The sequence below is a fragment of the Protopterus annectens genome, chromosome 1.part1, assembly GCF_019279795.1.
Source record: "Protopterus annectens isolate FY-2018-M chromosome 1.part1, PAN1.0, whole genome shotgun sequence".
Lineage (NCBI taxonomy): Eukaryota > Metazoa > Chordata > Ceratodontiformes > Protopteridae > Protopterus > Protopterus annectens.
Genome location: NC_056726.1, coordinates 805,735,581 through 805,756,907, shown reverse-complemented (window position 1 = coordinate 805,756,907; position 21,327 = coordinate 805,735,581). Strand labels below are relative to the sequence as shown.

At 43.9% G+C, this 21,327-nt stretch overlaps 1 protein-coding gene across 1 annotated transcript in view; it reads left to right on the top strand.

The window, feature by feature from the left end:
- The window catches only part of LIG1 (DNA ligase 1), a gene marked incomplete in the record, with an annotated part of 1,422,011 nt that overhangs the window by 886,365 nt on the left and 514,319 nt on the right, over positions 1–21,327 (top strand). The window contains 1 exon segment of the mRNA XM_044078332.1: positions 695–805. Within this exon segment, the coding sequence (XP_043934267.1) occupies positions 695–805 (111 nt within the window).

The following is a 21,327-nucleotide window of genomic DNA, read 5'->3' as shown; positions in this document are numbered from 1 at the left end:
TCCTGTAGAGGTGAGTTTTAGTTTATGGAAACTGTGTATTGCATGGGTAAGTTTAATTGTGTGGTTGGTGCATTATGCCATTGTTGTGCTTCAGTTAGGCACGTGGACAACACATATACTGAATAATCACAAATTCAGATTGGTGGAGAGTAATTATCCAGCCAAGAATTGAGTAGCACTTGTTTTCAAATGGGGGCATAAGCGATTACATGCTGGAGGAGCAATAGCGTGAGACTGGCCTTCATTTTACATGGAAATCTTCAGCTGTATGAACTAGCATTGGTGAGTAGAAGCTCATTTATTATAATTACTTCTACAAGAGTCCATCATAGATTGCTGCTTTTATAGTTATTACTAAGCATAATTGTATTTTCCCTACATTTTGTAGTCACATTAATTTGGGTTTAGTTTTATAATTAGATTTGTTGTTTACCCACAATGTGTGACCCATTAACTGTACAATCTGTACTAAACTGACAGTGTCAAAATTTTGAACGGTCTACAAGGCTATTTCTTTTTATTTGGATTTTATGTTATTTTTTTGGTCTGAGAAACTGCAGAATTTTTTTTACACTTTTTTTCAGGATTAATGACTTAAGAACATGCAAGGGTGATGATAGCACACTCTGCATAGTGTAATCAGGTGTAAATAGTAATGCTCTAACTGTGATATAAATTTTTATCTGTCAATTAGGTTCAAAAAGAACATGTGAAGTCATGTATCATAGACTCAGAGGCAGTCGCTTGGGATCAGGAAAAGAAGCAAATTCAGCCATTCCAAGTTTTGACAACACGGAAACGGAAGGTAAATGTCACATTTGCAGGTTTTTCAGTTTTTATCTTTGTATATGAATTGGATGAATCCTGTATGGCATCTCCTAAATGTAGTCCGTCAAGGAAGTGCTTTTTTTTGGCGTTAGTAGCAGTGTGCCTTGCTGTTTATATTCTAGTCATTCAAGTATCTATTGTAGCTTGTAGTGGTGGTTTGCTTGTATCACCCAGGATTAAAATGATAACATCGTACTGTTAAAGCATTCTGATCAGCAATGTAGAAGATACAACCATGTTTGTTTGGCTAGGTGTACAAATGTCCATTCAAGAAGAAGTTGTAAGGTGTCAGCAGAACTTTTCTTTACTCTAGTTTTCTTTGTTGAGTTTCTGTATTTGAACTTGCAACCTGATATGTTGTAAATTTTTCCTGTTTATTCCATTACATAACAGTAAGTAGTTGCCTAGTACTTGGATAAAAGTTGGCCTTATTCCAAGGGTCCTTCTGCAGTTGATATCACAGATATCCCTCCTGACATCTTTGTTGGCAAGATTCTTCAAAGATCCCAACCCCCCTCCCCCCCCCCCCATACTCACACACACACACACACACACACACACACTCTCTGGGTGTATGCTTCTTGGTAGCATATACAGTGGCATTAACAGAAGAGTACACCCAGCTCCTATACTCCCTAGTTTTGTAGCACAACTTATAAGTAAGGGCATGACATCCAGGTCCAAGGAGGTCACTGTTATGCTGTACTTTGCTCTCATCAGAGCAGTCATTGAGTAAGTGTACTCTTCAGCATGTACCTGACCAGGCACTTGCAAGACCACAGAGGTTCCTCAAAAAAATATATAGGGAGTGAACAGCAAGTGTTATACAAACTTTCTCAAAGCCCTAGTGCTGTACTTTGTCTCCAGCAGATTGCTGTGCTACGATCTATGCCTAGCCTACAAAATTTCCTCTTATCCCACACTGACGAGTCTGTTGGACATCCGCAAAACAAATCGTATCAGAGGTAACTGATATAAGGGCCTAAACCTGGTATGTGACATAAACAGGAGATGTTGGAAGGACAGATATGTGCCTCGAAGAGGACCTTTTATCTGGAATAGTCTTCCGATCCATTTGAAGCAAAGGTCATCCAACATAATGTGGATCAATGGATGGAAAATGGGCACCTGTGTCCCTAATGAATATGGGCAACCTGTGAACGCTTGAAGTGTATAAGCCTATATCATAACCATAAAATTCCTTGTGGTATTGACGCATATCAGCAATATTTTGGTTACATTTGGTGTAAGCTTTGCTAAACTTAATGTCTCTTGGTCCGATAGTATAGTAGCTACCTGTGAATGTATATACAGCATTGTTTTGCTAAACTATTGCTATCCTTTGTTAGATTTACTTCAGTATGTGAGTGGCTTCAACATTTTACTCAGAAATATGTTATAAATTATGAAATAATTACAGATTTGTAGAAGATGCAAATTGTGGAAATTATGGAAATATTGCGGGTGCAGTTGTCCAGTGACTGTCTTAATTGGTTCTGAAAGTCTATGGCAGAAATGCATCGTTGAGGGTATTAATACCAGATGGGAGAACATAATGCCTAGTCAGTAATAGAAGGAAAAAAAAACATAATGGGTATATTTACAGTGTCTTCCATGATTATAGAATAAGCTTCCACTTATAGTCAGAAGTCGGTTAGCAGGTTTCAAAAATAATTTTAATGTTTATGGAAAATAGAAAATATCAACATGGGATGTTCTGTAGTCCTTTCTCGCCTTCATTCTTACATATGGTTCAGAGCCGATCCTTTGCTCCGACTCGGCCGGTTACAAAGCTCGAAGTCTCTCAGTTGGCTCGTGGCAAGGTAGGTATCCCATAGTGCACTAGTAAGAATCCCAAGATCTCGTTTGCCACGTCTACGAGTTCAGAAGTGCTCTCTTTCTTGGCCGTGGCTAAGTTGGATTTTTTCATTATTCTTGCCTATAGTGATCGTTTTTTTGATAATAGTAGTAGCTTAGTATAAGTAGCTTAATTGTTGTTGTTATAGGTAGTAAATTAGTAGTGTGTTTTTTTGAATTTTTGCAAAGTTGTTAAACTTGTTGGCCATCACTTCCACAGGCCCCCTTTTTCTTCTGAGTGGTATCCTTTCCTTGGTGTGCTAGTTTTTGCTATATTTAAATATCTTAGTGTAGGTCCGTGTTTGGGTTAGGACCTTTTCTAATCTTGTGTTTTTGACTAGAATAGTAGTATGCAATTAATAGCTGTGTGCAGTGTTCCTTTTATTATTAGCTACAAATAGAGTGTTGTTGAATTATTGCAATTGTTGCAAATTCTTGACGTAGCTTCTCCTCTGTTTACGGCTAGGTCCGTTTAAGTTAGAGGACCTAGTCCTCTATTAACCTTTCTCTAGTGTGTTGTTTCCACAGTAGACCTAGGCCTGTTTAAGTTAGAGGACCTAGTCCTCTGTTTTTTGCTCGTCCTTGTGTGTTCTTGAGCAGGGCTAGGCCCATTTAAATTAGAGGACCTAGTCCTCTGTTGTGTTTTCCTTGTGTGCAGTGCTTCTTGCAGGGCTAGGCCCGTTTAAGTTAGAGGACTTTGTCCTCTCTTCCTGCTTTTCCCTCCTGTGTTTGTGTTTTGTGACAGTATGTCTAAGTGGTCAAAGGATCATAAACCTTCGGGTTTTAAAAGCATCTCAAGTGTTCTCAAAAAATGTCTCTGACTAATGGACATAGTAATTGTGTTTACTGCCTAGGGAGCCATACAGCTTCATCTTCTAAAAAAGAGAAGGTCAAGTCAGCCAAGAGACAGTCTCCCACACTGATTATTTTATCTGGACCGCCACAAAAAAATTTCAAAATTGGACAAACCTTCTACCTCTTCGGCTCCACTGTCCTCGGAGCCGGTCGAGGTTATCGACATTGACACTCCAGTGTCGGCCCCAAGTATTTCCGAGCCGACTACTGAACACTTAACTCAGAGCCGGTCTAGAGAATTATTACCGGTCTCTCCGACTCTCAGATCTGATTTTGCGGAGATCTAGATCACCTACCTTGTCTTCCAGATCCTCCAAGAGTCTTTCTGAACAGGCTGTAGAGAGAGAGTAGTGCTTAGACTTTTGAAGTTGGCGCTAGCTAATTTGTTGCCGACTCTGACCCAATCGATTCCAGAGCTGTCTGAGGCCATACTCCCTGCTTCTGTTCCTCCTCTGAGCCATATTGGTCCTTCAGAGCCAGAGCTGTCAGTGCCACTTGTTGTGGAACCATCGGTTTCAGCACTTCTTTTCTCTGTCTCGGAGCCGAGTTCCACTCCCAACACCACCTTCAGCGCCATCTTTGGTGTCTAGGAGCCGAAGCTTACCATTCAGCCTCGACACGGCCACTTGGACCAGAACTTCCTCTGTTCCAAGCCTACCTCTCGGTAAGTTGGCTCGGTTGAGCTCAGATCCTACATTTATCTCGGAGCTGGTCGCTTTGGAGCTGAGGGCTACTTCTGCTTCCTCGGAACAGGGGGTGTCCTCGGGGCCGGAAAGATCTGCCTTCGAGATGATGAGGAGCATGCTGTCTAGGTCTTCAGCTCCACACAAGGGTACCGATGCTCTTCCCCCTCAAGCTCCAACCTCTGTCTCAGCACCATCTCTCTCTCTCTTGATAGCAGAGACCCGCAGCCTCAGGAGCCCCCATTGGGTGACCCCCAGTCTTTCGAGACCTCCCCAGAATACCCTTGTGAGGAGCCTCCTCGAAAGAAAACTTACAAGAGGAAGCATGTAGACTCCCCTGATGAGTCCATCACCTCTGACACTGACCTCGAGGAGTCAGAAGCGTCCCCTAGGTCGTCCTCTGATGATATCTCCTTCATAGATATCCTGGAGATCCTAAAACAGAGAGGCTGCTGGCCCACTGTCACCCCTTCTGATGAGGAGTCAGTGTACCTGAAGGCTTTCAGGTCTCAACCTTCAGACTCTTGGGTGTCTCCACCTTTTAATGAGCTGTTAGATTTAGTCAGTTGAAATGTGTGGGGAAACTCCTGATGCCATGGAACCAGTCCCCAGAAGGCCCAACAAATTTCTTTCAGCCCCCAAAGAGAAACAGTTTTTGACTAAAAGTGTGCCTGTAGATGCCATGGTGGTGGCAGCAGCCACAAGGAAGGAACTAGCGGAAACTTCCTCATCTGTCCATCCACTGAACAAGGAGTCTCGAAAGATGGATAGATACGGGAAGCATATTTTCTCTTCAGCGGCTTTTACACTCAGATCACTGAATTACTTCACCCATTTCACTAGGCATCAAAGTGATCTCCTAAAGGAGCTAAGAGATGCTCTCCAAGGTACCTTAGCTGAGGGAGTCCCTGAGAAAAGTTACTGCTCAGTTGTCTACCTTAAATGCCATTGTTAACTTCTCCATGAGGCTGATATCTTATGCAGCAGATGGAGCGAGCAGGGCAGCAGGTTCAGGAGTTTCCCTTAGGAGACACTCCTAGATGCGCTTATGTAACTTTGCGGAGCCCTTCAAATCTACATTTATCAACACCCCCTTTGACGGTTCCTCTCTGTTTGAACCAAAAGTAAAAGATACACTCACCAGGTGCGAGCAGGAAGGGAAAACTCTCTCTGCTGTGGGAGTACGTTTTTCCGTCCCTTCTAGACCATTCCCTAAAGGTCAGAGAGACGGGAAAATGTGGTTCAAGAAATCTCAGAGATTTTTCCTGGACCCACAAGGTGATTCCTCCTTCAGAGGCAGAGGAGGAGGAAGTAATGGTAGACATCGCCCTAGAGACGGGGGGGGGGGGTCCGCAAAACCAGGGTGTCCACGATTCCTTTCATGGACGTACCTATCAGCGCTCCTGAAGTGGGGCCCGACTGAGCTTCTCTTCAGCCAGTTGGGGATCGCTTATCTTTGTATCCAGAAGTCTGGCACGACATCACTCAAGACAACTGGGTACAAAGAATAATTTCCAGAGGACACTCCATACCCTTCTCTTTTCCACCTCATCACACCAAGAAAATCCCAGATGATCCACCCAATCACAGGGATCAAGCAACTATAGAAGTCCAAAAGTTGTTTCAAAAGAGAGTCATCCAAACCATCCCCGCAGACCCAGATAGGATTCGGAACTTACTCCAGATTCTTTGTAGTGCCAAAATGAGCAGGGGACTGGAGGGCCCATTTTGGATCTCAGCAAATTAAACGAATCAGTCCAAGTTCTGAATGGTAACATTGCAGTCTATACTCCCTCTGTTAGGGAAAGACAATTGGATGTGCTCCTTAGACCTCCAAGATGCATACTACCACATAAAAATGGACAGAGCATCGAGGAGTCATTTACTCTTCCGGCTGGGAGCCAGTCATTACCAATCTCGTGCTCTGCCCTTTGGTCTCACCACAGCCCCCAGGGTGTTCACCAAATGTATGGCGGTAGTAACGGCACACTTGAAACGTCTTGGATTCCAAGTGTTTCCGTACCTGGATGACTGGCTCTTGACTGCCACCACCAAGCACCTACTTCTACAAGCCAGGGATTCAACCATCCAAGTCTGCACTCAGCTAGGGATTACTATAAATTGGGAAAAGTCTGCCTTGTCGCCCTCTCAGTATGTGACTTTTATTGGCACAGAAATAGACAGAGTCGCAATGATGAATACAAAATCTAAGACAACAGATATACAGTCTACTTCCCCAACACAAAGTCAAAGCAAAGACAGTGCTCAAGCTTCTAGGAACCATGGCCTCTACTATAACTCTAGTTCCTCTAGTCAGACTACATATGAGAATTCTTCAATGGCTACTCTTTTCCCAGTGGTCTCTTCAACAACTGCCTCTGTCTCATCCTATTTTGATAACAGAATCTTGCAAAAAGGACCTTGGTTGGTGGATCCAGTCCAATCAACTAACGATGGGGATACCATTCATTCCTCGCCAACCCGTTGCTATTGTGACGACGGATGCCTCCCAGATGGGGGTGGGGGGCATTATCTAGCCAAGACAAGAACACAAGGCTCACTTGCATATCAATATCCTAGAGATGAGAGCAGTGCTACTAGTGTTGCAATCACTTCACGACTTTCTTCCTCTAGGGACAATAGCAATCCAGTCAGACAATATGTCAGTGGTATGGTATATAAACAGACAAGAAGGAACCAGTTCCTACCCCCTATGTCAAGAGGCTCTTCGTGTTTGGCAGTGGGCGATATCTTCCCAGCGCTTTCTAGTTGCAACGCATATCCTGGGGACAACCAGTGTGATAGCTGACAAGCTCAGCAGGGCAATCTTGATTCCTCACGAGTGGTCTCTGAATCAGAAAGTCGTGGAACAGATTTTCCGCAAATGGGGACAGCCTTGCTGCAATCTGTTTGCCAGCCCAATCAATGCCAAATGCAGCAGCTACTTCTCCCTTACCCCCCCCAGGGGGAGACACCAAGAGACGTACTTGTTCACAGTTGGCCCTCAGGACTTCTTTATGCCTTCCCTCCCTTTCCACTAATATCAGAAGTGATCCAGAAAGCAAAGACCTTGGGAAGCAGAATGATTCTCATCACTCCTTAGTGGCCTCGTCAGATTTGGATCCCCTTTCTCGGGCCTCACCTTCTGGATGATCCATGGACTCCAGTACCAGATCTTCTGACACACACGTCCGGCACCTTTCACCCCTGTCACCACACCCTCAACTTGACAGTGTGGCTGCTCCACTTTCATCCCTAGTCAGGTTTCATGATTTCAACCCTGCAGTTACACATATCCTGACATCTTCTCATAAGCCTTCTACAAGAAAATTGTACGCTAGCAAATGGAAAAGATTTTCTATCTGGGCACGAGAAAAAAACATAGATCCTTACACAGCCTCCATTCCCTTGGTGTTAGAATTCCTAAACAAACTTTTTCATCAGGGATTAGCTGCTGCTACAATCAAAGTTCAATTAGCAGCAATCTCTAATTTTCATTTGGGATAACACAAACCTAATCTTATGGCTCACAGATTGTGCAAATCATTTTTGAAAGGCAATACCTCGCTAAGACCTCCCTTTCAAGAACCTGTATCTCCCTGGGATCTAAATTTTGTTTTGTACAAACTTACTTCCCCGCATTTTGAACCCACACATACTTGTGAATTAAAGTTTCTTTCATGGAAGACCATTTTTCTAGTAGCCATTCCATCTGCCAGAAGAGTGTCAGAGTTACAAGCACTGTCAATCAAACCACCTTACTTGATTTTTCATAGAGACAGTTTCCCTTCTTACAAATTCTTCCTTCATCCCCAATATTTGTTCTCAATCTAATATGAATGAAAACTATTGAACTGCCAGTCTTTTTTCCTAATCATTCAAACAAAGCAGAATATAAGTTTCATCAACTTGATGTTCACAGACAGTTAAGGTTCTACCTACATAGAACCAAGGAGCTTAGGAGATCAGACCAATCGTTTGTATATTTTTCTGAGACAAGAAAAGGTGTGCCAGTCTCCAAGATAACATTATCAAACTGGATTTCAAATTGTATATCTTTTATTTACTCTTCCAATGGCAAAGAACTCCGGTTTAAAATTAAAGCTCATTCTACCAGATCCATATCCACATCTGCTGCCTTTCAAGCCAGAATTCCAATTGCCAGTTTGTGCAGCAGCAACTTGGGCTACCCTTCATATCTTTATTACTCATTACAAATTGGACTTGGCCTCCAGGGGTAGAGCCTCCTTTGGTTCCACGGTTCTTAGGAGTATATTCCCGTGAGCCACCCGAGAAAAAGGTGCTAGGGACACTGTCCCATATGTAAGAATGAAGGCGAGATAGGACTACAGAACATAAAGAAGTTATGTACTCACCATAACGTTCCATGTTTGTAGTCCATCTCGCCCTTCATTCTTACGAGCCCACCCACCTACCCCCATCCATGTATCCTTGGAGGATCTGGGGATAAAATAGTATCTATCTTCCTTAGGGTGGAGACCTTTCATCTTTGTTGTTCCTTGTGGAAATACCTTCGATCACTTTTTTAGACAGCAGCAAACAAGATCTAGGGATTCTTACTAGTGCACTATGGGATACCTACCTTGCCACGAGCCAACTGAGAGACTCTGAGATTTGTAATTGGCCGAGTCAGAGCCGAGGATCGGCTCCAAACCCATATGTAAGAATGAAGGGCGAGATGGACTACAAACTTGGACCGTAATGGTGAGTACATAACTTCTTTTTTATGGCATTCAAGCTTCTTGAAGGCCTGTAGATTGTGAGCTTGACATCTGAATCTAGGAAACCTCCACCCACAGCATTGTACTGAAATGAGAGAGAATTATGTGGATTCTGAGGAAGAAAATAAGACAATTCTGCAGTTTTTTTCCTCTCATCCATTTCTTCATTGGTATCAAGTGCTCTAGAGGCTGTTAGTTACTGAAACTGTGGCTCCAGTAGAGTACTGTATTAAGGGAATAGGGATGGATAGTAAGATTTGCCAAAATGCATTGTTACTATATTAAGGCCATTCATCACCGGAAATGAGTAGATCATCCACTTTCTCAGATAGAACTGATATTTTAAGCTTAGTTTTAACATTTAGAGAGGCTGTATAGGGCTTTTAATAAACACCCAGAACTTTAAAAAAGAAGGAAAAAAAGCCTAAAGATACTTTTTCAAGGTTCACTAGATAGTGCTACAGCAACTTTCACTAAAATATTACATTATAAAAATGATTAAAAAGAGGTAAAGATTAACAAGAATAACCCTTTACCTACCAGTAGAAATCATGATGTTCATCGTGTTACCCTGCTGCAGTCATCACACTTGGGTTATCTTGTCAGGCGGTCCCGCAGTCGGCCTGAATTCCAAAGTCTTGGTCCGGCGTCTGTTGCTGTCGCTTCTTCCCTGACGGCAGTGCGCCAGGGGTATATATGATGCATCCGATGCCATTTTCTTCAGTCTTTCTTGCCGTGTGGTGCCCAAAGCAGAAGCAGTTCTCAAGTGTCGGTCGGCCGACTCCTGAGATTTTCGAAGTCGAATTTCAGATCCGAAGTCTTCAATAAAGCTAAGTACCCCGTTGGGGAAACTTTTCTTGCCTCAGACCGATGTCAGAAAAAGTTAACAATTGTATTTCTTGTGGGAAGCAAATACCTCATAAGGATTTTCATTCTTATTGTATACTTTGCCTAGGCCCAGACCACGACGTCACTGGTTGTCGCTTTTGTGCTAGGTTCAAAAAGCATACTATTAAAAGACGCTTTGATTTCGCACGACAGTACTTCGGTAAAAAATTTAATTACACAATGCCGTCGGAGCAACCGACTACCAGCATGCACAAAAAACGCAAGGATATGGACAGGCAGCCTAGACCTAAGCCAGACTCCGAGGCCTCGGCTGGGCCAGTCTTTGGTTCACCGGTTTTCAGTGAGACTCATACGCAGCCCCTGGCTACCGCAGATTTGGAACCCGAGATCGCTTCGGATGCTTTGGCGGAGAGTGCTAGGCAGACGCAGCCATTTACTTTAGGCCCTACAGACGAGATTGCAGAAAGAGATGTCGGTTCTGCAGAAACACCTTCGGTTTCTGAAGGTGTCTTCAGACCGACGACACTCACTATAAAAACGTATCCTAAGCTTAAGACTCCTATTAAACCAAAAAAGACTGCACTTCAGTCTCCAGTTTAAGGCCCCATGCCTAAGAAACAGATGCTTAAAATGGCTGAAGATTTGATCTCTTTAATCAGGGGCTCCCAACCCCCCCCCCCGACAAAAGGCCTAGACAAGAGGAAGATTATGCTTCCTCTGATCAAGTGTCTATTTCCTCAGGCTCATCTGAGGAACAAGATTACTCCTTTCCCCCTTATGAAGATTCTGATGCTGAGGATTCCATTCCCTCAGCTTCTCCCCCTGAAGACTACTCCTTTGGGGAAACTTTACACACTGTGAGGGAACATTTTCACTGGGAAGGTCAGGACTACTCTGACCCAAAGAAAAGGCTCAGAGAGTTTCTTTTACTCCCCCAGCACAGACCTCTTGCTATCCCCCCAGTTTTAGACATTGTGGATGATGTTTACTTAGAATCTAGTTTAAATCCAGATTCTCTGCCTCCTGCTCCAGCCAAACCAGGCAGATATTAGAGTGCCTGACTCCCACAAATTCCTTTATAAAAGCCCTGTTGCTGATCCAGAGACTATCTCCCAGGGTCCCAAAGGGGCTAAGGCTTCTATGGCAAAAAATCCTGTACCCTCTGAAAGGGACTCCAGAGCACTAGACAGGTGGGGGAAAAAGGTTTGCACCTCAGCCACTCTAGCTATGAGAGCACTAAATTGTCAATTTCACATGTTAAAATACCAGCAATTTCTTACATCTCAAATAAGACAAAAAATGAGCACACTCCCTCAACAGCCTGAATTGAAAGACATGCAGGATCTGTTGCATGCAGCTGAACAGGTGGGCAAACATACTTTACAATGTGGATTTGATTCTTTGGAAGCTTCCTGTAGAGCAGCTGTTACTGGGTCTGTTATACGTAGGCATGCTTGGTTAAAGGAACTAACTCTGCCTGATCATGTTAAAGCAAAGCTTCTAGATGCACCCTTACAGCAGGATGTCCTATTTGGAGTTAAAGCAGAAGTCTTAAAGAAAATGGAGGATAAGGCAAAATCTATGCAGACGGTCAAAGATTTTCTACAGGTTCAGCCGCCTCGCTTCAGCAGAAATTGGCCAACAAAAAATTGGTCCTTTCCAGCTACTGACAGACCACAGAGGGGTAGATACAGACGCCCAAGAGGTAGAGGACAACCACAAACCCACTACAAACCTCGACAATCGGGCACTGCAACACAGAAGGGAGGAGAAGACGGGCCCCAAACTACTAGAAGGCAAACTCAATGACTTAAACCTCATATGGCCAAGCAAGACTCTCTTGGCAGCTCCCTTGGGAGGAAAATTTGCACTTTTTTCAGACAACTGGCACATCGTCACAAAGGACAAATGGGTCCTAGACATAATTTCACAAGGATACAGATTCCATTTCCACACCTTGCCAACGAAAAGAGGAATGCCAAACCTGCCACAAAATCAATGGGCAGAGGCACAAAAACAAATTACAGCTCTCATGGACATGAGAGCCATTCAACTGGTACCTGCACGGGAGCAAGGCCAAGGATTTTACTCAAGACTCTTTCTAGTCCCCAGAAAGGACAATGCCTGGAGACCAATTCTGGACCTTTCTATTCTAAACACCTTCTTACAAGTACCCAAATTCAAGATGCTAACACTACAGCAGCTTCTTCCCATGTTGGGCAAGAAAGCATGGCTAGTAACGTTGGACCTCAAGGAGGCATACCTGCATGTCCCTATCAGACAAAATTGCAGAAGATACCTCTGTTTCATTGCAGGTTCAACCCATTACCAATTCTCTGCACTGCCCTTTGGCTTATCCACTGTGCCCAGGGTTTTCACAAAATGCCTGGCACCAGTAATTGCATACTGCAGACAAAGAGGAATTCAAATATAACCATACCTGGACGACTGCCTCATCCAAGCAGAAAGCAAGGACATCCTCTTACAACATCTGGCTTTTGTAAAACATCTAAGTTGCCTAGGGTACACAGTAAACGAAAATAAATCAAAACTAGTACCCTCACAAAATATAACATTCCTGGGTGCCAGGTTGAATACAACGGCCCAGAAGGCTTATCTGATGCAAGACAAACAACTACAACTGACTCAGTATTCCAAAACAATGGCAACAAAGACCCAACTCCCTGCAAGAAAAATTCTGCAGGCCTTGGGCTTCATGGCATCTTGCATACTACTACCATTTGCAAAGCTGTATATGAGGAAATTACAGTGGTACCTAAAAAGCGTATGGTCTCAACACAGCCACAGCTTGGACACAATGATATCCCTCATTCCCTGCCTTCAGCAAGAGTTTCTATGGTGGTCACAGGCATGTCACCTCAACAAGGGTCAGCCCTTCACCTTGCCGCCAGCCAGGCAAATTATGACAACAGATGCATCGGACTATGCCTGGGGGGCACACATGGCAGGACAGTGCATTCAAGGCATATGGACTGCAGATCAAAGGAATCTGCACATCAATCAAAAAGAGATGCTAGCTGTACAGAAAGCTCTGACAGCCTTCAAGAACCTCTTGCATCCAGGACAGCTTACAATAAGGACGGACAACACCACAGTAATGTGGTACATAAACAAACAAGGGGGTACACACTCCTACCCTCTATGCAGGCAAGCAATGACTTTGTGGAACACAGCACTGGCTTACCAAGTTCAGCTACAAGCTCAATTCCTGCCAGGAAAAAAGAACACATTGGCAGACGACCTCAGCAGAAACATCATGGATCCCCACGAGTGGAAACTGGATCCACAAGTATTTGCAATGATAACTCAAAAATGGGGCCACCCAGACATAGATCTGTTTGCCAGCCCCCAAAACTATCAGCTAACAAAATTTTGTACAAGGACACTTCATCAAGCTTGGAAAGTGGACGCACTCTCATTCAGTTGGAAAAACTTGACAGTATATGCCTTCCCTCCATTGCCCCTTCTCTCAAAGGTGCTTCTGAAAGTCAGAAAGGCGAGACCACGAATGATACTCATAGCCCCAGACTGTCCACGCCAGCACTGGTACCCACTAATAAGGAATGTGGCCCAGGGCCCACCGTGGATTTTATCACAAATTGCTCATTTGCTCACACAGCAAGACAATCAGATTCTACACAGCCAGCTCAAAACCTTAAATTTGGCTGCATGGCAAATCACCTAAGCAACCAGCCAGCTCCTCTTCCTCAAGCAGTTATGGATGTTATTCTGGAAGCTAGGAGGCCCAGCACCAGGAAGGCCTACTCGGACAAATGGAAAAGGTTTTGCGCCTGGAACCAAGCTAAAGGCCAAAATATCCTACAGCCTCACATGCCTCAGATTCTACAGTATTTAACTGAGATGTTGCATAAAGGACTTTCTTTTTCATCTATAAAAATCCACGCCTCAGCTAATTCAGCCCATTACAACACGGATCCACCCTTAATTTCACATCCACTTCTAAGGCAGTTCCTCAGAGGGGCAAAAAACATTAGACCCCCCAGAAGAGCACCTACACCAACCTGGGAAAAACTTACACTACCTCCTTTTGAACCAGCTTTCTCTGCTGATCTAAAGTTTATATCATGGAAGACTGCCCTGCTGCTAGCAATAACTTCAGCCAGAAGAGTCTCAGAGCTTCAGGCACTAATGGCAGTGGAACCTTTCCTCATTTTCCATCAAGACAGAGTTTCTCTATGAACTAATCCTTCCTTCATGCCTAAGGTGGTATCCAGTGTGGCTTTAAATCAAACCATTCACTTACCCACCTACTTTCCAAATCTACAGAACAAAGGAGAGAGACTCCTGCATTCCTTGGACATTCACAGGCAACTTCGTTACTACTTGGATAAAACTAAGGTTTTCAGAAAATCTGACCAGCTCTTTGTATCCTATGCTGCAGCTTCACAAGCGAAGGCTATATCAAAACAGACCATTTCCAAATGGATAGGACATTGCATTCGTTTTTGCTATACACATCATGGAAAACCAGTTCCTGCTACCATAAGGCCCAACTCTACTAGGGCAGCAGCTACATCTACAGCCTTCCTCGGGGTGGGGGGGGGGGTGCCAACCAAGGATATTTTGGAAGCTGCAACTTGGAGTTCAGTACACACCTTCACCAAACACTACCACTTACCACTTTACTCTAAGACTAGAGCTGGCTTCGCCACTGCAGTTCTGCATGGCCTTCTAGCCTCCTCTAACCCTCTCTGACTCCTCCTCCCATTCTTAGCTTTGTGATTCTACCCAAGTGTGATGACTGCAGCAGGGTACCACGATTAACATAGTACAGTTTTGTACCTACCATAAATGTAGATGTTCGAGTGTGCACCCTGCTGCAGTCCAGGTTACCCTCCCTCCATCCCCTCTGACATAACTAACTAAATCTTTACAATACCTTTCTGATGTATTTGCTTACAGCTGGAGGAATGTTGTGCTTGTGCTAAATTTTTTAGATTGGTGCTAATTACTGACCACCTTTTTGGGGGCACCTGACATCTGGGGCAAGAAAAACTGAAGAAAATGGCGTCGGATGCATCATATATACCCCTGGCGCACTGCCGTCAGGGAAGAAACGTCAGCAACCGACGCCGGACCAAGACTTTGGAATTCAGGCCGACTGCGGGACCGCCTGACGACAAGATAACCCAAGTGTGATGACTGCAGCAGGGTGTACACTCGAACATCTACATTTATGGTAGGTACAAAACTGTACTTTACTTAAAAGTGATATTTTGGGACTTCAAGTCCCTGATCTGCTCTTTGATATATTAGATTCATCAGACATTTCCCATGTGTGTCAAATATTTAATTTATTTTCAGATAATTTAAAGTCCTTGTTGCAGAAATATGACTAATACATTTAACCTGTTTAAGGTGTCTGGCATAGAATTCACAAATACTTCATCTGTCTGCAGTCCATTCCAGAAAGCCAAACTGCCCATTTTTGGCCTAGAATGAATTTCAAAATCTTTCATAGAAAAAAGTAAGAGTTCCTCCAGGAGAGAAGGGATTTTAGGACTTTTCAGGCTTACTCTTGATCTGACAGCCCTGAAAAATTTTTATTCCAGAAAGCCAAACTGCCCATTTTTGGCCTAGAATGAATTTCAAAATCTTTCATAGAAAAAAGTAAGAGTTCCTCCAGGAGAGCAGGGATTTTAGGACTTTTCAGGCTTACTCTTGATCTGACAGCCCTGAAAAATTTTGTCAAGGTGTAGAAGTTCAGAATGATTTCCAGCTCCACATTTCTTCCACAGGTATCATAGCAAGCATGGATAATGAGTGTGGACAAAGAAGACCATTTAAATCTTCCAGTTCATCCTTCAGATTAGAATTTTGCAGTTTGTGGTGGCATATTTTCAGTTCATAGCTCTATCTTTTGGCTTAGCCACACCGGTTATTTTACAAAGTGCGAGACTTCACTATTTACCATTGTAATGTCAGAAGGCATGTCCCAGCTGAACAACTGTTTTCTGGTTTATGTGCCTCTTAGCTGTTACCCAGGTGGGATTTAGCAATAGAAGTGCACAAGTCTCATTTGACTCCATCCTGTTCTACTCCGTTCTTGGGCATGGTCAGAGGTACAGTACAAAGCAGTGTGTAGGCCACTGGACAGAGGAAAGGAAATTATGTACTTCTTTTGAGAATTCATCTAAAAGGAACTGAACACAGCATGAGAATATTTCATGGTTCTAAGACATATACGGCTTTGTACCAGCTGCTGATGTAATATGAAGGAGTCTCTTTGGTGGGCCATTTTGGGTACACCACCACCAGCCACAGTATTGTGCTTTTTTGTACAGATTCCTGCATATTATAGTGTCCTGGCAACTATTACAAGTGTCAGAAGTTCAGCCTGGCTACTTGAAGTTGAAAAGGGAGAAGTTGCTGATTTACTTTATGATCAAGAACTTGTCAAGAGCTCTCTGAATGGAGACAAGCAGGAGGGTCCTTCTTGTACCTCAAACATAAGTTAGAGTAACTTCCCAAAGAAAGATACTTGAACACTCACTCCTCCTGGGGGCAAGTCCAGTGATTATTTTTAACTCTCGCAGCCCATGCAGGTAGAAAGTTCACCGCTCCTAGGAAGGGTTTGAGCCCCAGTCTGTCCTCAGCTTCAGTAGAGGATGAGAGTAATGTGGAGGTGTACCCTAGCTTGACACCCTCTAAGTCTTGAATTGTCTAGCCCTCCGATGACCAACTGGTGCCTGTGATCAACCTCCCTGCTTCTAGGGCATAGTCCTTTTGAGTCAATTCATTTATATATACCGGGCAGGTCCTCTGGCTCAGTCATACTAACCAGTCCCAGTCAAGGAGGGCCTTTTAAAAATTTCCTATGCCAAGACTCTTAGTGCATTTTTAGGGAATTATGTCTTAAAGCCCACTAGGGGCCCAATGCAGGACTCTTCTTGGCATGCCTCCAAGTTGGTTGTTGCATGATCGTGTGTAGGCTCTGTTTCTTAAACTGTACCAATCTCATACTTGCCTTCTCAGGATTTATGCTGGATTTATACCAGTAGTAATAACGTAGGCCCCCCTCAAAGCATCTGATACAGTTGGTGGAGAGGAAGCCTGCTAAGACCTGAATTGCCTCTTCCTTGCAGCCATTCATTTTGGATACAGTCAAGGATAGGTCGAAGCACAGTGGCTCTGTCCCTTTTGCTTTCAAAAAGGCAGAGGCCTTTTATAAGACTCCAGTGTATGTGGGTAGAATAGCATACTAAGAATCCCATTGCAAACTCTCTCTGACCTCTGGTCCACCGTATGTCTCGAAGACCATAGCATTTTGCCATATTTCTACCTAACTAGAAGCTTTGGACAGGTGTGACATGAAAGTCTTCTCCTTTGCCAGATTGGGGCTCACAGCCCTCAAGTATTTATTTTGCCTCTTCTGGTACCAGTCCCAGTTTGTATGGATGGCTCTAGATGAGTTTGACAGCTTCCTGGATTCTGTGCTTCTGGAGGACTTACTTAAAACTCTGTTTACAACTTTTACAGTGGGTACCTTGTGATGCTGATTGAACTATTCACTGCTGCAGTCCCGACTTCTGGGACTCATGTCTGCATGGTTAGCCTGAATGGCCAGCCCAACTTCCAGAGGTCTGCCTTCTACCCGGGCCTCAACTGTCTACCTCGCAACACAACACCAAGGATGGCAGTCATAAAAATGGTGCATTGCCAGCACCATTTTCGATCTTTCTTGCCATACAGTTCATTAGCTGTATTTGCTGCCGTGTTGTCAGTCCATCAGTTAGTCTTCTTCTAGAAGCCAGGTAAGTACCTCATAGGGGATTTTCTTATCTTTTTTTGTTGAGATTTGTGGTAGCTAATGTCTGATAATGATTCAGAATATGAGACTTTTGCCAAAACTAATTACTGTGTTTTTGGAAAGCAGATCACTTACAAGGACTCCACTCTCTGTTTTGACTTGATTCAAAGCATGATGTGGGTTTGTATCTGCATTGTGCCAACTTCACCTGTAGAGCAGTCTGTAGTAGAAGGTTATATCCTGGAGTTCCCATCAAAAAAAGGGGCACATATCTTGTTCTAGGCTACTATGGTGTCAGCCAAAGCCTCTGAGAATCTTCTGCTGAAAAAGAAACTTGGGGAGAATTTTTGAGAGACAGAGGACATCACAAAGGGATTACTCTGGTCTCCCTAGGTCTGGTAATTCCAGACTTGGTGAGGCACTTCTACTGCCCTTGCCTCTGAAGTCTGTCTTGGCAAAGGCATATGACATGACTGTTTTGCAGCTTGCCAAGCTATGAGGTTCTCCCATATTCTCCTGGAATGATGGCTGTACCTCTCCCCCAGTACCCAGATCATGTTGGTGTTATTGGCTCCTATTCTGATTACTGAAGGGGAAGACAGTATTTTTCTACAAAGAGGTTCTCAAGGACCAGACCAAGGCCTCCAGAGTGATTTATATGAAGCAGTGAGGCTCAAAGCACAGAAGGTCAAACCGGTGCAGCCAGCTTGGTTTGACCTAAATCAGGCAGTGCCTCAATTCCCTCAACTTTCCAGGGTTATGCCAAGCAGTTTTTCTAACTGACAAAGGATTTCCTTTCTTTTATGAAGTCCATGTAGTCAGCTGTGGAAATCCCTGAGGTGTTTTTGGTCCCCTAAATAGAGAAGAGTGGTACCTGCTGTGGATGATTTGGATTCCCCTGACTCTGAACAGATCTAGCTTGTTGGTTCAGATGCCTTCTGTTGTTTGAGTCTAACATTTAGGGCACCCTATCCTCTTCTTTCTTCTTTTGCGGCATCCTTCAAAAATGAAGGAAGTGTTCCAACAAGAGGCAAGAGAGTAACACTGAGGCCCAGTTCAGATAATTCCTTTATTGGCCTGCCTTAAGTAAAACTCCACTTCCTACAGAATAAAAGCCCAAACTTCAGTAATGCAGAAACTTTATGTACTAAACTCCTCATAAATCAGAACAAGCAACAAAACCTACTCGGGGTTTACCTACACCCAGGAGACAACCTATCCACCCTAGAGTCAATACTTCTCTGGGCCTCCCTCTCCCTCCCCCAAGAAACACTAATACTAGGGGATGTTAACATTGACTGGATCACAATCCAGTCTCCAGCACCCACCAGTCATATAAACCTATATAACTTCACCCAACTCGTACAATAACCCACAAGAATCGACAAATCCACAAAAAGAGAATCCATGTTAGACTGGATCCTCACCAACCAACCCAACACCATCCAACAGTGTGGAACACTGCTCAACTCTCTCTGTGACCACAATCCCACCTTTATCCTTAGACATAAACTCAAACATAACTCCTCACCCACCCTGCTTCAAACCTGTTCTCAGAAAAATTTCCCCACAACTCAGTTTGTGGAAGCCCTAAAATACTGCAACTGGTTACCCATGAAAACACTCCCACTAGAAAAAGCAGTTGAATACTTCAACACTACATTTCTAAACCCCCTCAACTATCTAGCCCCAGTAAGAACAATTAGAATTCGTAGCAACCCTGCCCCTTGGCTACAGAAAAGGACAAGGCCCTTACTTAGAGACGGGGACAAAGCTTGGAAAACCTGGCACCAACATAGAATGGCTACAACTAGACAAGCCTTCCTTGAACTTCGAAATAATGCTAAAAAACAAACCAAAATAGGCAAACAGAGCCACTACATCTCCCTACAAAAGAAACATAGTAACAACCCCCAAAACGTCTGGACAGCTATGAACAACATCCTCCAACCTGAACCCCCCCCCCACACACACACACACACACACACACACACACCAAACAAAAAAGGTACGAACCTAGATATAGCCTCCAGTTTCAACAACTATTTTACGTCCTCTATACTCAACCTCATAAATGATACAAATCCCACCAACCCCCCACAATCCCCTAAAGCCCACACAAGTCCCACCAACCCCCCCCCACAATACTGTAAAGTCCAATTAAACTCCACCTCCTTTTTACTCAATCTAGTATCAGTATCTGCCATCGAAAAACTCTCATCTAAACTCAAACCTACCACTCGCTGCTGAAAACCTCCCCACCGAATATCTACAGATAGCATCCAAAGCCATAGGCTACCCCGGCTCCTTGCTTATAAATAGTTCCATCACTGAAAACACTGTTCCATCCTTGTAGAAAACTTCATTCATCATTCCCCTCCACAAAGGCGGCCCCTCCTCTAACCTCTCCAACTACCGACCCATTGCAATCCTGCCACCTCTATCAAAGATCCTAGAAAAATGTATTCATCACCAACTGCTCACCTACCTCATCTTCAACAAGCTACTGTCCAAAACTCAGCATGGCTTCTGCCCATTCCATAGCACCACCACTGCCCTGATTAACTTCACCATCACCATTAACTCATACAGGAACCAAGAAAACTAGTCTCTGCCACCTTCGTAGACTTACCAAAAGCAATCGATACCATCTCCCGTAATAAACTCCTAACCTGCCTCTCCGAACTCATCCTCAACAGTACCACCCTGCTCTGGTTCAGTAGTTAACTAAACATCCACCACCAGTCTGTCAAATGGCTAAACTCCCTATCTCCCCACTCCGTATCACACTTGGGGTTCCACAAGGTTCAGTTCTTGGCCCCCTCCTTTTTAACATCTTTACAAATCAAATGCACCTTGCAACCAAAAAAGCTGATATAGTCCAATGTGGTGATGACACAACCCTCATTTGCTCTGCACCCAAGCTACAACTTCTCCAACAAAAAACTCAAGAAGCCTTCACAAATATAGAAAATTAGCTAAACAATTCCCAATTAATACTAAACCCAACGAAGGAGCAACTTATGCTATTCCTCCCAACAAAGTCTAGTGACCTTACCTTTTCCACACTCTCAGCCACCAAGACCCTCATATCCCCAGTCCCAGAGGCCAAATTACTAGGACTTACTATTGACCAACTAAAATTCAGTAAACATATATCTTTAACTATCGCAAAAGTCCAGAAGAAACTATGAACCCTCTATTGCAGCAAAGCTTCTGGTGTCATTCAAATGGGATCCAGTGTCTGTCAGCCTGGGTTGACATGCTCGACAAGCCATGCTGCTTCGCTAGAGACGGCTTGCACCTGTCACCCTTAGGCTTTCGAATACTGGCCAAGGCTCTTGCCACGCCCATAGTGCCTTTTTTAGGCAAGGCTCAAAAGACAAACCCACCGCCATAAATAGCATAAGTAACAAAAAACTGAGGGTAATGCTACTCAATGCCAGCAGTCTAAACCTAAAAATGCACGCACTCGAGGCACTCCTCAGTATGGAGAAAATCGATATATGTGCAGTAACAGAAGCCTGGTTTAAGGCTCCAGAGAGCACCCCAGCACTACCAGACTACAACTCATACCATACATTTCGGCCATAAAACCCGGACCGAAATACAAAAGGCGGGGGAGTAACCATATTCATCAAGGATACACACACCTCCAGGTTAGTGGCACAGCACGATGCTTCAGAGATCATCCACATGCAACTAACAACGGGCAAAACTG